This window comes from Dasypus novemcinctus, chromosome 8 (genome assembly GCF_030445035.2).
Source record: "Dasypus novemcinctus isolate mDasNov1 chromosome 8, mDasNov1.1.hap2, whole genome shotgun sequence".
Classification (NCBI taxonomy): Eukaryota; Metazoa; Chordata; class Mammalia; order Cingulata; family Dasypodidae; genus Dasypus; species Dasypus novemcinctus.
Window position 1 is genome coordinate 44250950 of NC_080680.1, and position 17187 is coordinate 44268136.

A 17187-nucleotide genomic window follows, 5' to 3' on the forward strand; every position below is an offset into this window, starting at 1 on the left:
TCCATGTGTCTTCTCGAGTGAGTGTCCATTTAACATAGGCCCCCCAAGGGGGCGGGGACTCCACCTGAGTCACGCCTTCCAAAACCCTAATCTTAACAGGTAATTTAACCAAAGGGTATCACTGCCAGAGGAACAGATTAGTTTATAAACGAATCTTTCTCTTTTGGGGATTCAGAAACATAATCTCAGACTGTCATACTGCCTATAAATCTCTGTCACCAAAGCAAGCAGGTGGGACTCCCAGCTCTTCTTCCTCAAAGCTCAGTAGTTTCCCTCCCCTTCAAAGTGACTTTGAGCTGTGTTAGTACAGAACAATGAATATTATTTTTTTGCTCTTTATTTTGAGATCATTGTACATTCACAGTTTTAAGAAAGAATATGAAGAGATCTTACACATTCTTAGATAATTTTGAAAATCTGGTATGTACTAGCCCCTGTACTTGGTGCTGTGACTACAGAGACAAGTTCACCCTTACTTACCTTTAAAGACCTGACAGGTTAATGGGCAACATGTAAATGAATAAGTAATATGGAGTTGCAAAAATGCAATGCTATTTTCATTTATCATTTGCAAATAATATTATGCCAGCTAATTTCCTGTGAAATAGACTTCCATACTTTGCAGGTGAGAATATAAAGTGAGATAAACTGGGAAGCAAGCTGGCAATATGCATCAAATATTTCAATCTTTTGGCTGCTATTTTTGGAGTGCCTGCTATATCCCAGGCACTGTACTGGGTTCTGGGAAGAAAATGGTGAATGAAGTGAACTCTGCACCCTCATGGAACACAAAGTTTTGTCTTATTTATTGGCAGATAAGCTGGTGTGAGAAGTGCTGTGATAGGTAAAGTAAAATATTTTATAAAAGCTCAGAATTCAGATTTAGGTAGTAGGGAAGCCTATCCTAAAGGATAAGAAAAAAGAAGAGTTAGCCTTCCATCTATTAAATGATAAATAGGAGTTAGCCAGAAAAAAAGTGTGGAAAAGGGATGTCCTAAACAGAAGGGACATCATGAACTGCACATATGAACACTCAAAATTGACAGAGAGAGAACAACTTAAAAACTGGCAAAACTCTTTCAAGGAATAATCCAGAAGACACACACACTAAATTTCATGCACCCAGAATTTTGTCATGTTGGGCTTTTATCCAATTTTCCAAATTAGAGAAGTTGTAGATTTACTGAAAAATCACGTAGAAAGTACAAAGTTCCCATATACCACCCTATTAATAATACTTTGCATTAGTATGGTACCTTAGCTACAAAAGATGAAAAATTTTATTATAATTATACTATTACTACAGCCCATAGTCTACATTCGGGTTTCCTGTTTGTGTTGTACAGCCCTATGGATTTTTAAAATTTTTTATTCTAGTAATAAAATTTTCCTTTTAATCACATTCAGATATACAATTAAGTGGTATTACGTTCACAGTGTTGTGCTACCATCACCACCATCCATTACCAAAACTTTTCAGCATCCCAAACAGAAACCCTGTACCAATGAAGCATTAATTCCCTATTCCCTACCCCCATGCCAACTTCTGGCAACCTGTATTCTAGTTTCTGAGTCTGTGAATTTGCTTATTTGGATTATTTCATATCAGGAATATTAGACAATATCTGTCCTTTTGTGTCTGGCTTATTTCACTTAACATGATGTCTTCAAGGTTCATCCATGTTGTCGCATGTATTGGAACTTCATTCCTTTTAACTGCTGAGCATCACTCCAGCATATGCATATACCACATTTTGTTTATTCATTCAATGGTTGATAGACATGTGGGTTACTTGCATCTTTTGGCAATTGTGAATAACGCTACTATGAACACAGGTGTAAAAAATACCTGTTCAAGTCACTGCTTTTAATTCTTTTGGGTAGCTACCTAAAAATGGGTTGCCAGGTCATTTGGTAATTCTTTACTTAACTTTCTGAGGAACCACCAAACTGTTTTCCAAGTGAGACTGCACCATTTTGCATTCTCATAAACAATGAATGAGTGTTCCTATTAATCCACATCTTCCCCAACACTTGTTATTCTGGATTTTTTTTAATAGTAGCCATTCTAATAAGTGTGGATGGTATCTCATTGAGGTTTTGATTTGCATTTTCCTAATGACTAGTGATGTTGATCATCTTTTCATGTGCTTATTGGCAATTTGTGTATCTTCTTTGGAAAGATGTTTATTCAAGTCTTTTGCCCATTTTTAATCAGGTTGTCATTTTTTGCTGTATATTATTTTTTATAATACTGTAAATTGAAAAGGTTTTTTTCAATAAAAGATTTGGTTAAGTTCTATATGGTACACTCACAATATTTCGTAACCATCCAAAATAATGTTTACAAAGAGTTGTTAAAGATATTGAAAATGCTTATGTTAAAACATTGAATGAAAAGGACAGGATACATAATTTTATATCCAATATTATTACATCATGTAAAATATACATAAACAATAACTGAAAGGAGACCACATTAAAATATTAACAGAAATTGCCTTTGATGTTAGGATATATATATATTTTATAGCATGATGGTTAGTCTGGAACAAGACCCAGCTCCACTATTTACTTTTTTTTTTGAAGGTTTATTTTTTATTTATTTCTCTCCCCACACCCCCACCCCCCCCCCCCCAGCTGTATGCTCTCTGTGTCCATTCACTGGGTGTTCTTCTGTATCCGCTTGCATTCTCAGCAGCACTGGAAATCTGTGTCTCTTTTTGTTGCATCATCTTGCTGCCTCAGCTCTCCGTGTGCGGCACCACTCCTGGGCAGGCTGCACTTTTTTCACACCGGGTAACTCTCCTTACAGAGTGCACTCCTTGCACATAGGGCTCTCCTACACAGGGGCACACCCATATGGCACAGCACTCCTTGCACACATCAGCACTGCACATGGTCCTGCTCACCACACGGGTCAGGAGGCAAATTTGAACCCTGGACCTCCCATGTGGTAGGCAGATGCTCTATCTGTTGAGCCAAATCCACTTCCCTCCACTATTTACTTTCTGTATAACAACCTAGAACAATTTCTTTGTGCCTCAGTTTCCTCATCTGTAAAAATAGGAATAATAATAGCACCTATATTATAGGGTTTTGTAAGCATTAAACATAGTACAGTATCTGGGCATTCCAGCTTCTACTATTATCAGTATTACTGCTGTATCTCTATTTTTAAATTTTTCTATAATGCACTTACCTTTTATAACAGGAAAATTTTTAAATCACTCAGTTAAAATAAGCACCTCATGTTGTAAGCTAGTGGTATGCTGCTCTCTTATATGAGATTACCGAAAAGGGGCAACTAGCTCATCTTGGGGAAACATTGAGTGATATCAAAGCAGGATCACTGAAAGAGAAGGATGATGCCTAAGCTGACTTTTGAGAAACAAGGATTTAGAGAGAAGAAAGAAAGAAGGGAATTTAAGACAAGTGAACACAAGCAAATACCTAGAATCCTAGTAATTTAAAGGTAGCAGAGGACTTGAAGATCATTTATAATTAGTAGCACTAATATATGGGTATGATAGTGGTTTGTTTTTTTGCTGTTTTTCTTTTCTTTTTTTTTTTGGGGGGGGTAATGAAAATGCTCCAGTATTGATTGAAGTGATGAATGTGCAACTCAATGATTATACCAAATGCCATTGATTGTGCACTTTAGATAAACTGTATGGTTTATGAACAAAAAATAGTAAAGTGGGTTGGGGGATAAATACACCAATTGTAAGATATGGCTATAGTTAGTAGTAATACTTTGATGATGCTTTTTCACAATTTGTTACAAATATTTCACAACAATGCAAAGTATTTGTGGTGGGGTGACATATGAGAGCCCTGTGTGATGTTATGTATGCTTGTTTTGTAAGTTCAGAACTTTTACTATACACTTATTATGAATGATATACTTCAATAAATTGTTTTTAAATCAAAAAATAATTTAAAAATTAACCAGCATATCATTTTTCCCTTATAAAATTGGCAGAGATCAAAAAGTGTGATAATTCACTCTCAAACACTGATGGTGGAAAAAAAAAACAACACTGATGGTGAGTTATAAATTGGTAGAAATTTATGGAGGGTAATTTGTCACTATCAATCAAAATGACAAATATTGAGTCTTTGAACAATTCCACTTCTAAGAATGTACCTAGGTTTTTGCTTGTACATGCTTAGAATGTTTTTGGAAGGGTAGCTAAAAAGTAGTAAGAGTGGTTGTCTCCTTGGAGGTATATTGGCTGGTTAAATGTCAGGGCTGAGAGAGAAAAAAAACACTCCCTACTTTAATTTTTGTACTGTTTGAATTTTTTATCATGAACACATACTAGTTATTCAAACTATATGGAATTTTTTTAAAATACCCAGCTCAGAGCAGATCCCTTCCTCTTCTCTACTACCTCCATGTTGCTTATTTACCCCTTCCTTGTGCTGACATATTTATATCCCCTACAAGACTGTGAGCTCTTGAGGACTGCAGCTGTGTCTTAATTATGTTTGCACCTTCAGCATCTAGCACAGTGCCTCCAACATGAAAAGGCATATTTTTTTCAAGTCTTGAAGGACCTTGGAAGGAAGTCTGGCTACTTGTAAACATGTCCTAATATGGCACTTGAGCACAGCTGCAAGGCCCTAAGAATCTCTTCCAATCAGTCCTGGCCAGCTAGTCCTGGGATTCTACCTTGAAACCTGCCACTATCCTTTAAGAGAGGGAGGGGGAAAGAAGGAGAAAGAGGAAGAGAAGGAAGGAGGGAGACAGAGGAAGAGGAGAGGGAAAGATGGGGGAGAGAAGGAGAGAGAGAAAGAGATGGGGGCGGGGAAGGGGGCAGGGAGAGAGACTTCAAGATCAGACTGGACTCCAGAGCAGTGCTGCTAAGGAGAATCCATTGGAATAGATGTGCTCTTGTGAACGGGTGGGAGGGAGATCACTTGAGATCTCCTATTATCTAAGCAGAGTTATGCTGAGAAGGAAGCTGGTGTCGTGAAGTCAGCTTCTTCTCTCGCTGTTTGTCCTGCCTGTCAATGGTGGGTATATCCAGGGCAGAGGCCGCCATCTCCACCATTAAGCATAAAGACACGGGCATCCACATTCATCCCGGCACTCGCACACTGAGCACCTCCAGAAGGCAGGTCGGCCAACATTTTTATTAGCAGTAATCTCTCCCTTGTGATTATCTACAGATTTAAGACACGTAATCTCCTCCACGTCACAGAGTGGAGGACGAGGGGGGAGGGAATAGGCTAAGAGGCTCTCAATCCCTCCTAACACTGGCTTCTTCCTGATCAGCAAGATCAGAGCAATAACAGCCATCTGCGTATGCGTTTCTGCGTGCGTACCCTGCACCCAGGCCCAGGGCCTGAGGAAAGGCAGCTCTGAGGGCGACGCCTGGGACCCTGCATGTGACGGTCAAGGCTGGCCTCTTGAAAACAGAACACGGGCCGGGATCCCTCATCCTCCTGGCAGTGAGTAGGCCAGGATCCTACCACAGCCAGGGAGGAAAAGCCATGCTGAAACAGAGCGCGAGGAGGCTGTCTCGGAGCTTCAAATCCTGGAATCCCACGGAGAGCGAGGATGCGCCCCCAGGAGACAGCCAAGGCCGCGGGAGCTCCCAGGCCAGCATCCCACTCTGGACCGCGGGCACCTGTAACTACTACATCGAGGAGGACGAGGACGGGGAGGAGGAGGATCAGTGGAAGGACGTCCCAGCCGAGGAGGACCAACAGCCCCAGCCGGACGGCTGCACGGACCGGGCGGCCCCTTCATCCACGCTGAACGTGAACGTGGGCGGCCACACCTACCGCCTGGACTTCCGCGAGCTGGCCTGCTACCCCAAGACGCGCCTGGGCCGCCTGGCGACCTCCACCAGCCGCAGCCGCCAGCTGGGCCTGTGCGACGACTACGAAGCGCGAAAGGACGAATACTTCTTCGACCGGGACCCTGCGGTCTTCCAGCTCGTCTACAACTTCTACGCGTCCGGGGTGCTGCTGGTGCGCGATGAGCTGTGCCCGCGCAGCTTCCTGGAGGAGCTGGGCTACTGGGGCGTGCGGCTCAAGTACACGCCGCGTTGCTGCCGCATCTGCTTCGAAGAGCGGCGCGACGAGCTGAGCGAGCAGCTCAAGATCCAGCGCGAGCTGCGCGCACAGGCGCAGGCGGAGGAGGCCGAGGAGCTCTTCCGCGACATGCGCTTCTACGGAAAGCTACGGCGCCGCCTCTGGAACCTCATGGAGAAGCCTTTTTCGTCGGTGGCCGCCAAGGCCGTACGGGTGGCTTCCAGCCTCTTCGTGCTCATCTCTGTCATGGCGCTGGCGCTCAACACCGTGGAGGAGATGCGGCAGCAGACGGGGCAGGGCACGGGCGCAGGCGACGCGCGGCCCATCCTGGAGCACGTGGAGATGCTGTGCATCGCCTTCTTCACGCTGGAGTACCTGCTGCGCCTCGTCTCCACCCCCGATCTGCGGCGCTTCGCGCGCAGTGCCCTCAACCTGGTGGACTTGGTGGCCATCCTGCCACTCTACCTGCAGCTGCTGCTCGAGTGCTTCACGGGCGAGGGCCAGCAGCACGGCAAGGGCTTGCCGCGTGAGCACGACCTCGACACGATGGACCGCGTGGGCAAGGTGGGTCAGGTGCTGCGTCTCATGCGCCTCATGCGCATCTTCCGCATCCTCAAGCTGGCGCGCCACTCCACCGGCCTGCGCGCCTTCGGCTTCACCCTGTGCCAGTGCTACCAGCAGGTGGGCTGCCTGCTGCTCTTCATCACCATGGGCATCTTTGCCTTCTCCGCAGCAGTCTACTCCATGGAACACGATGTGCCCGGCACCAACTTCACCAGCATCCCCCAGGCCTTGTGGTGGGCCGCGGTGAGTCCCACGGCCCTCAGGCCTTCCCACTCACCTCCCCAGCCCCACAAACTGACCCACCCTTTTCTTAAATATCGGCTCCTGGGACGAAGGCCTGATCTTTTCCCTTGCTTTGCAGAATGACCACTATTCTCTGTACTCCATATTTGCCTCCAGTTTACAAACCAAGAGGGGCAGTGCAAGTGCTGTCAGGGGCACTTCTCTTGGAAGCAGCAGTGGTGTTAAAGGGTTGGCAAAGCATAGACACTCTAGTCCAGTAAGTAATTGAATCTGTTTGGATCCTAGGAATCTCCAAATCTAGATTTAGTCGTAAAACCTTTGATAGGTGCATTTTAAGGAAGATGATTATTCACGTATGTGGGAAGCTTTATCATCATTGTCTTTTACCACTAACTGAGTGCCTTTGTGCTAAGTAGCTTATAAAGCTTCTTGCAACTCAGCATCACCACCTTTGCCGTGGTTACCATTGCCATTTAAAAATCAGGGAACAGCCAACTAGAAATGGCTTCAGTTTTTTTGAAGAAAACTGGAGTCCAGGGAGGGAATATGACTTGTCTTGTCCAGGGTCACATTTCAGTAGTAGATTAGGCAGAATAAGAAGTAAAACTTGGTCAAAAATGTTAATACTAACTGCAAACCTACTGCCCCCACTTCTAGCTAAACCTGAGTGTGGAAAGAAGCATCTAAAGCTGAAAATTGCTCCAACTTTATTAAACTTCTTTCAGGACCAGTTATTAGGACCCTATTTTACAGTGAGAGGAATTGAGGTACAGACAGTTTGAGTGTAGACATGCAGAGGTGGTGGAGCCAGGATTGAAGCTGAAGTCTGTCCAACCCCCAAACCCATGCCTTTTCCACATCCTTCTTTTGCATGCTTTGCTTAATTTTTACAGTTATTGTATCAATAATATATTTGTCGTTATTTTCTTTGACATTTGCCCTTTTATAATAATTTATGCTATTTACTCAACTATTCATATTTCTGGTATGCTAGACTGAATCCCTGGAAATAAGATGTTGATTTGGATCTTTTCAAATCAATGATTAAGTTGTCATGTGTGCACAGGAAAAAAAAAGGATGTATTATTTCTTTTTCTTTTTAAATCTAGATTATTTGTACTTTAAAGACATTAAACAAATAAAACCAGTTTTCCCATCTTAGAAAGTAGATGTTTTCAACATTAACATTGCTATGTCAGAATCCACAGTTCGGAGTGAACTTCTGACACAAACCAACCCACGGTTATTCACAGTGCAAGGGAAGATTTAGAGCACCTAGATTCTAGTCCCAGAACTGCCGGTAGCTAACCGTGACCTGAGTAATTTACTGTGACACCTCATCCACCATTCCCCGTCCTCAGTCTCCTTCTCTCTAAAATGGAGGTTGGCCTTGTAGACCTCAGCTATTCCATGAGTCTGCCTTCCTTGAAAGCAGAGAGCTCCTATGTCCACCAGGACTTAACACACTTTTTTCAGAGACAGGGTGACATTAAGCTCCTGCTAAAGACCTACCCCAAGTGCCATTTCTCTGATCATATTCCAAATGGCAAAAGGTCATCCCCACAGTAGATAAACTTTGTCTACAGCTGATGGAGGATGATTTGCCCCAGCAATGACATTTACTTTGGAGGTGAGTAAATCAGGAAAGGAAAAGAGCAAATCCACATGCTAACAATATAATACAAAGTTTTACGGAGTCAAATTTTCATTCATCAGAGTATCTTAAAAGACTAGCATATATAGACATTGGACCTTGTGAACTATTTAAACTCTTTGAACTACAGTTTTAACCTGTAAATTTTTTTACTTTTTTATATTATATAAGTATTTTGATAAGAATTCTATTATGAATATTGGGTTTTACTTTTAAAAATATATAATTTCCTGAAGTGAATGCCCATTGATCCCATTTAATTTCTTGATCTTTTTAGCACACAAAAAGTTTAAAACTTCCCTAAGTTTACCCATTTTTATTTCAACCAAAATCATTTTACTCAAAATAAATGTTTTCCATAGATTTTATCACCAAAAATTGATTCACCATTCAGATTTTATCTATAACAAATTTTGCCAGTTATAGCTTTTGCCAGCATGAGTTTTCTTTTGAGGCCATTATCTCTATCAGGCACAATTTTCACAGGCCAAATTGTGCAATTCTAGCCTTCACCCATTTCATTCTCTGAGAAGTATTTATACAAGTAAAAGGTCAATAAAAATAGATAAGAGAGTGCTCACTTGGGCACACATATACTAAAAGTGGAACTACACAGAGAAGATTAGCATGGCCCCTGCACCTAAATGACACATGAAACTTGTGAAGTGTTCCATATTTTAAAAAATTAAAAATATATGAAAGACTGATGATTTGTATTTATTTTAAACTACTCTGTTAGAACAGTAGGAGAAATTCCTCTAGAATATTCTAAGACTGCCCAATCCCCAGGACTGATATATTATTACTCCAGTTCTTCTCTGAACTTCTGATTACATTGCATATTGTGTAGTAAGGGTCTGTAAGCTCAATAGAACAAAGAGAAAAGAATACTGACCGAATGATATGGACAAAATGTCTTGTTTCCTATATATGGATGCAAAGTGAAAAGATGCAAAATATTAGGGCCAAATCCTCATGTAACCCACCAAAATCCATCTTATTTATTCACTGAGCAAGAAATTTTTTTGAGAACCTCCAGTATGCTAAGTGGTGTTCTAAACACTAAGGATACAGAACAAAGAAAAACATGAGTGAGGTTCCTTCCATCATTGAGCTTACATTCTTGTGGAGAAAAACCAATAATTAATAATTTCAGAGATTGGTGTGTCATTTGTAGGATAATAGGATAGAGAATGACTTGGATGGTAGAAATCTACCTTTGATGGGATAAATAGAGAGCCTTCTTGGAGAAGATGACATGTGAATTGAAATTTGAAAGATGAGAAGAAACACATCTGAATATGCAAGACTAAATAGACATGAAAATTGGAGAACTGGAATTCTGAAAGTTACTCTCACCCAATGGTATCCAACCATTTTATTGATCATACACTTCATAATGTAGAAATTTCAAGTACACACCCATAATAAATATAGATCAGTTATTTATAAACTGTATAATTTATCAGTATTTTATTGCCACAGTAATGCTGCATCACACCCAAAAACTTGGGGGCTTAAATGTTAAGCATTTATTTATTTTTTAAGTTTATTTATTTTTTATTAAAGTTAATAGATCACATAGAATGTTACTTTTTAAAAAAATTATTTATTTTTTATTAAAGTTAATAGACATTAAACATTTATTTAGCTCATGAATTTGCAAGTCAGCAATTTAGGCTGGGATCAACTAGAAAGTTCATCTGATTTGGCTGGTCTCACATGTCTGGTGGTAAGCTGACAACTGGGATGAAGCAGGAGATGGGACCACATGCTTCTCATTGTCCAGCAGGCATGTATCTGTGGCAGTGGTAAAAGGCAAGAGAGAGGGTGAAGCCCAATTATGAAAGCACTTTATAATCTTCTGTTCATGCCATTTGCTCAACCCATTGGTCAAAGCAAGTCGTATGACCAAACTCAAGGGGCAGAGCATGTTAGCCTATCCACTATAGGAGGACACTGGAAAGTTATATGACAAAGAGCTTGAATAAAGGAAGATATAAAGAACTGTATACAGTAGCCCAACCATTGTACTGCAGTAGTACAGTACTGCTCAAATACATTATGCACATCAGAAAACAAACTCTCATAAATTGAAATTTTAAAGATGAGATAAAGAAAAACATGATTGGTATTTTCTTCTGTCACTCTAGTGCTAGATCCATTTAGAAATATTCACCCTACATTGAAGACAGATTCTCTAATTTATTCGTATATGTTTTCAGTACTTCGTTTTTAGTATTATTTTTCATACTTTCAAACAATTCCAGATCTCATGTGCTTTTCATGATCTCCTCTATCTCTACGTCAAGGATCCTGCAACCGTCCGCTGTAATTCATATCAGGATTTTAAGAGAAGTTTTTGCGAATTTCCCTACAGCTGCAAAACAAATCCCTCATGGACAGTTATGTCTGCAACAGCTCATGCATTAAAATATAATCTTACTTGTCTGTCAAGTGGAGGTTATTTATGAGCATAAATGTAATAGGAAACATATGTAAAATGCTAGCTTGTAGTATGTCCACCATGAATAGAGGCTACCATATCTGAGTGGTTGATAGTCCTTATCACATGGAAGCAATAACCTTTGCTTCCAGATTCATTTGTGGGGAAAATAAAACAGAAGTGATTCCTTCTCTACTGGTTAAAAGAGAGAGACTGTAATAAATACAAAAGGGCCAGCTGTTCTGCCTTGGGAGAGCCTCTGAGTGTCCAAACAGGCCTATGCCTGGAGCAGATCCAGCTATGGTGGGGCTGCCCAGCTTGCATGGGGGTGGGAAGTGCATGGCACAGCTCAGCAAGAACAATTGGCTCTATGATGAAGCTGTAATCATTGGCCTCCTGTGTGGGTATGTTTTGAAGTAGAAAAGGGCAATTGGACTATTCAACAAACCACTTCCTTCTGAGCTTTCCAGAACAAGTTAAAGCTGTAGTAACCAAACAGGAAACTATGCCATGAATTCATTCCTTCAAAAAACGAACAAAAACTCTTTTAAAAAATTACCTTTAGCTGAGGCATCAGGTACTTGTGCCCCAAAGACCTTTCTACCATCTAGTGTTCCTAAAGTATGTTATTATTCCCTTGTAAATAGGTGACCCTTACAGGATTACTGCAATACTTTTTTTTTTCAGTTGTTGATTGCTTTGAGAAGACCCATTTGAAGGTCAATCTATCAGGTTACAGTCAGGAGAAAAAAGTAATAAAACTAGGTGTTTCAAACAGGGAATTTAATACAGGGAAATAGATACATAAGTGTTAGGCTGGAAGAGTAAAGGGGGCTGAGATAACCAGATTGGTAAATGCAGGAAATAGCTATCAGCCCTAGACTCGAAGGAACAGAGAGAAAGGGTAGTGTTAGCAGAACCAAAGAGCACAGAGGAGAAGCCACTGCGGAGCTGCTGCCGGGATCCCTAGGAGGGACCCATGAGGCTGGTGCTGGTTCTGCCAAAAGCCGCCTGAGCCTTAGCTATATTCTGTTATTGGAGGGGTGATGGCAGAAACCAGAAGCGGAATGGAGACCCTTATTTCCTCTTCTGGTTTCCAATTTCCTAGCCCCATCTCCCATTGGCAGAACATAACCAGAGGACAGTGGACAAGGGAGTCTGGGAAATGTAGTCTGCAGACCTGTGGTTGCAGAATTACAGGAAAGAGTACAGAAGGATGTTGGATGTGGGATGGAAGGAAGACAGATAAATACCTGGCAAAGGAGCCATTAAAATTCTGGCAACTTCAGAAATAGCACAGGAGCTATAAATGCAGCATGACTTTTGATCTAGTAAGATCTGGATTTTGGGGTGGCTGCCTTTTATCTCTTTAAATGATGCTGTTCCTGTTGGCCCAGGCAGGATGGAATTGTAGAGGGCAGAGAGAATTACCAAATAAGCTGACTGTATCATTATTGTTTACCTTGCTATGAACAGATTAACACATCCCCAAACTTGAATTTGTGGTTTTGCCTTATTTGCACACTTCCCCCTTATGGTGCCATTTATGTCAATGCAAGGTCTTTAAGATATAGATGAGGGTTTTCACCCATCAAGGTGGTCACACATCACCTCATTTTAAGAGTGCTTCCAGTGATCAAAAGATACTTGGAATTCCACTGAGGAATTATCTTCAGAGCCTGTGACATGTCCATTTGCTTCTTCTAAATCTTTACCTTTTTTGAGGATGGATTCAATATTTTTTAATTGTCAAAGGCCAATTGAATTTAAGATTGACAGCAAGAGTTAACCATCAAGGTGCATAAGACCACTTGTATCAAGGGCATGTCCTGCACATGAATCTTCTGTGCAGATTATAGTTCACAAGAAGAATTCCAAAAATATTTGTAGCAACAACAGAATGGATAAGTAAAGCCTTTGCAACTGAATTCTTTGAAGGACAGTGTGCATTTAGGTGTGTAATAATTTTAGCTGAATTTATCAATCTTTACCATCTCAAATTCTTTGGGAAAATGAGGAGGATTATTCGCTATTTTTAAAAACTCAGTTTTATTTCCTAGAATCATAATTCCAAAAGGCATGGGCTGCTGGGTGCCAAGACTTAATCTCGCCTAGTTCATTATGAGGGAAACAGACATTCCTTGTTGCATGAGAAATTCAAGAGTATTTATTCTAAAAAGTTGGAGAAAAATTGGATTCTTGTCCTCCTTGTAATGTTTGGCAGGCCAGAATTTGCTTATTAGAACTGGCTTTTGGGACACAAAGGCTGGGGGAAATATTTAAGTTTTCAACCAAATGGTACATTTCTAGTTTACAGAGTAGTTGAGCCATCCAGTTTTTTCAGAGTATTAAGATGGATTGCAGAAATTTTGCTCATGGTTCCAAACTCAGCTCCTGCTAATAGGGAACTCACTCTGTGAGCTCACTTGGATCAGCCTGGTGCCTTCCATTTTTAATGCTCATCTGGGGAGAAATGGCTTGGCCTGTGGAACATGGGGAAAAGGTTCCTAAAACCAAAGAACCCTGACTTCCTTTCAGAGCTAAGGAATGAAAGCAGATCATTTGTTGAGTCCACAAAACAGACAATGCATAAAAAATCATTGGGAATGAATTCTGGGGACAAGTCACACAGAGCCTCCTAGCAGAAGATTTTTTCTCGAAAGCAGAGAAGAAATCCAAGATGTACAAAGATTTTTAGACCATTCTCTGCAGGTCAGATATTTACTATTCTTTAGGCCAGTTCTCTTTGCTTTTGGCTTTTCACTCAAGGATCAGAAGAAAAAAAAAGAAGTTGGGCTTGGAGGTAAAGTGAAGCCAGTGTGGGGTTTGACCAAAATTTTAAAAGAGGCACTGTGGCAGTTTGATATGGTTATGAATTCCAAAAATAGGTATTGGATTATGTTTATAATCTAGTCTGTACCTGGGCAAGATTAAATTATAATTAGAGCTTTTATTGGGCCACATCATTAGGCCCTAATAAAAGACATGGCAAAGGACAGAGTTTGAGGGTTTTTGATATTGGAGTCTTGATGTTGGAGTTTGATGCTGAAGCCTTAAGCTGGAGCCCCAGGAAGTAAGCCCACAGAGGAAAGAGAAGCAAGCCCCAGGAAGAGAGGAACCCTGAACCCAGAGAGAAGCAAGACCTGGGAAGAGAGGAAAGCAGGAAGCCTGAACCCTGGCAGATGTCAGCAGCCATTTTGCTCCAGCACATGAAAATAGACTTTGGTGAGGGAACTAATTTATGCTTCATGGCCTGGTACTGGTAAGCAACTACCCCAAATAAATACCCTTTATAAAAACTAGCCAAGTTCTGGTATTTTGCATCAGCACCCCTTTGGCTGACTAATATAGGCACTTTGTCTTAATTATTTTCCTTCCTTTCTATCACCCCTTCTACCCGCCCACACACATACACATCTTGGACCCTTGAGGGGCAGGCTTGCTCTAAGACCTCTATTTTGACCTTTCATGAATGCCTCAAGTTCTAAAGCTACCCATTCTTGACATTCACCCATATCCAAGCTCCCTTTGGGCCTCTTCCAGAGAAAAATAGGCTGAACTAAACATTTGTACCAAGGTGTCAGGGATGGTGTTAGTGATATATGAAAGCTATTATTCAGCTCACACATCTGGACAGAAATCTGACTCGGGTTCTTTTTCTTTGGGTGGTGGCCAATGAAACAGGCATGTGCACACATACACACATACATAAAAGTGCAAACAGATTTTGAGGTTAACCTATAATTGACTTTATCACTACCTCTCATCACTCTTTGGTCCAGACTGTAGGAAAAGGAGATTCTCTACTCAAGTTCTAGGGCATCCCACCCAATCTCCCTCACAGCATTGGGCAGTAATCAAGGAGGAGCCTGCTTCCAGAGCCTGTGGATCTAATAAGCATAAGAACTAACATCATTGCTCACACTCCCTGTGCTAGGCTTCCTTTAATTGCCATAACAATCCTATGAGGTAGGTACTATTATTTCCCCCTCATTTCAAAAGTAGAAACTGAGGCATAGAGAATTTAGGTGATTTTCCCAAGCCATATAGCTGGGAAGTGGATTCCGACCCACGTAGTCTAGTGCCATACTAAATCCCTTAACCTAGTCTTCAGCATCCTGCCTCTCTTTGAGGCTTGCTTGTATTCTACCACCATGGGAAGAGGTTGCACATCCCGCAGTAGGTCTCTTCCCAGAGACAGAGCAGTGAGAGATAGGGTGTCATCTGCCCCAAAGAGGAAATGCAGCCTTTCCCTGTTTATGGGCTAGATGTAGCTGTGGTTCTTATCAGGTCCACCAGATGGGCCCAGGTAGCTCATGTCTCCATTCTAAGCACACTTATTGTCAATCATACTTATTCTAAATTTAAACTTTCATCAAAACAAAAATGTTTACATTTTCAAGCTAATGGCCATTATGGTACTGGTCAATATGGTGACTTTGTACACTGCCATCTGCTGGAAAAGTCTGGCAATAACTAAACAAATCAAAGAAGCAAATAGTGCCCCCTGGAGTTGGGCAATGCACAACTGTTGTAAACAACAGCTCTGCTAAAGGCTTCTATTAATTTGGCCAACAGTCTGGGACCAATGAAATCTTAGTACATGAGGCATTAAAATCAGGCCCTGAGGGATTCTCCCAGGGTTTTCTCTGACTCCGCTGACTGACTAGTCCCTCTGGTAACTGCATTTTAAAACAGAAGTTTGTTAATAAATCTCTAATTAATGGAGTTTAAAGCAATGGGCCTAGAGCAATGGGAAGAATTTCATGGGAGTGAACATCTTTTTTGGTCAGCGATGACTCACAAAAGTCCCTTTGCAAAAAAACAAGTGTGTTTTTCCAGACATTTGCAATTAAAGCACCTTCGTATAAAATATTTCATTTCAACAGCATAATAACTCTGGGGAGTATTATAATTATTGTTTAGTGGCTTCTATGTGCTTGATACTGTGTTAAGTGCTTTATATTCATTGTCTTATTTGGTCATTATGAAAATCCTGAGAGTTTGATATATCATCCTGCTTTAGAAAGAAATCAAGGCTTAGAGGTTCTGATGGTTTTGGACCAAGGCCACTCATCTGGGAAGAGTCAAAGTTAGGAATTGAACAAATCTGACTTATTCTAAGCCCAAGCTCTTTCTAGGGCATATATCATGTAAATAAACCCCAGAGACCCGTCCTAAAGCTGTCTCCAACTGAGAGGAAGCAAGGACCAATGTTAGCAAATTCTTTACCAAGCACTTTATATGTGTTACCTTATATATTCTTCACAGCAACTCTTTAAGTAGGTATTATTTGCCCTAAAACATTGTATATAAGAAAACTTATAAAGGTTTGTCAGGATTTAAATTCAAGTTTTCCAGCTCAAAATTTTATGTTCTTTCCATGGTACAAGGCCTGCAGATAAACTTTCTGATACCTCCTAAACTTGGCTCCATGAGGAGCTTTATACAACCCACATATATACCTTCAGAGAGAAAGGCAGTTCCCTTTTCACTTCTCCCTCACTGCGCTAACAGTTCTGTTCTGCCTTCCTTCCTATACAGGTGAGCATCTCCACCGTGGGCTACGGAGACATGTACCCAGAGACCCACCTGGGCAGGCTTTTTGCCTTCCTCTGCATTGCCTTTGGGATCATCCTTAATGGGATGCCCATCTCCATGCTCTACAACAAGTTCTCAGATTATTACAGCAAGCTCAAGGCATATGAGTACACTGCCATACGAAGGGAGAGGGGGAAAGTGGACTTCATGCAGAGAGCCAAGAAGAAGATGGCTGAGTTCTTGGCTGGAAGCAACTCACAATCCACCCCAAGGCTAGAGAATTAATATTTCATAGGACACTTAGATCCCATGAACTTTAAACCTGCCTCGTTCTCTCTTTTTTTATCCTCAGGATTAGCAGTTGAAACATACATGAAAAAGACATACATAAAGGGCATTCATATGGCAAAGTTCTACCACTAGAAAAGCTCATTTTAGGGTCAAACTCACTCTCGTATTGTTCTCAGCTGTGTTGTATGTGCAAGTCTAATCTTCACAATGACATTGAAAAGTCCTTGACGGGAACCACATCTTGGAATTCTTTTGAAACATCTCACGACACCTAGCTCAATAAATATTTTTGGATTTGCATTGACTTGAGACTATTTACCTGGCTTTGAAGAAAAAAAAAATCTTTATTTTCCAGAGAGAGGGAGTGTTGCAGCAAGAACTCTTTGGGCTTTGGATTAGG

The 17187-nt window shown here is 41.2% G+C and overlaps 1 protein-coding gene and 1 non-coding gene across 2 annotated transcripts; both read left to right on the forward strand.

Annotated features, from left to right (window-relative positions):
* Positions 1-5502: 5502 nt before the first annotated feature.
* KCNV2 (potassium voltage-gated channel modifier subfamily V member 2) lies at positions 5503-16781 on the forward strand. The gene is made up of 2 exons (XM_004457412.2): positions 5503-6855; positions 16500-16781. Exons 1-2 carry the CDS (start codon positions 5503-5505, stop codon positions 16779-16781), a joined length of 1635 nt encoding a protein of 544 aa, XP_004457469.2.
* Positions 9083-9189, forward strand: LOC111763891 (U6 spliceosomal RNA). The gene has a single exon (XR_002796629.1). It is a non-coding gene; the product is annotated as a U6 spliceosomal RNA (small nuclear RNA).
* Positions 16782-17187: the final 406 nt, after the last annotated feature.

Coding starts and splice junctions, on each gene's coding strand:
- KCNV2 (XM_004457412.2), top strand. CDS start 5,503: ATGCTGAAACAGAGCGCGAGGAGGCTGTCTCGGAGCTTCAAATCCTGG. Junction 6,856..16,499: donor AGGCCTTGTGGTGGGCCGCG/GTGAGTCCCACG, acceptor CTTCCTATACAG/GTGAGCATCTCCACCGTGGG.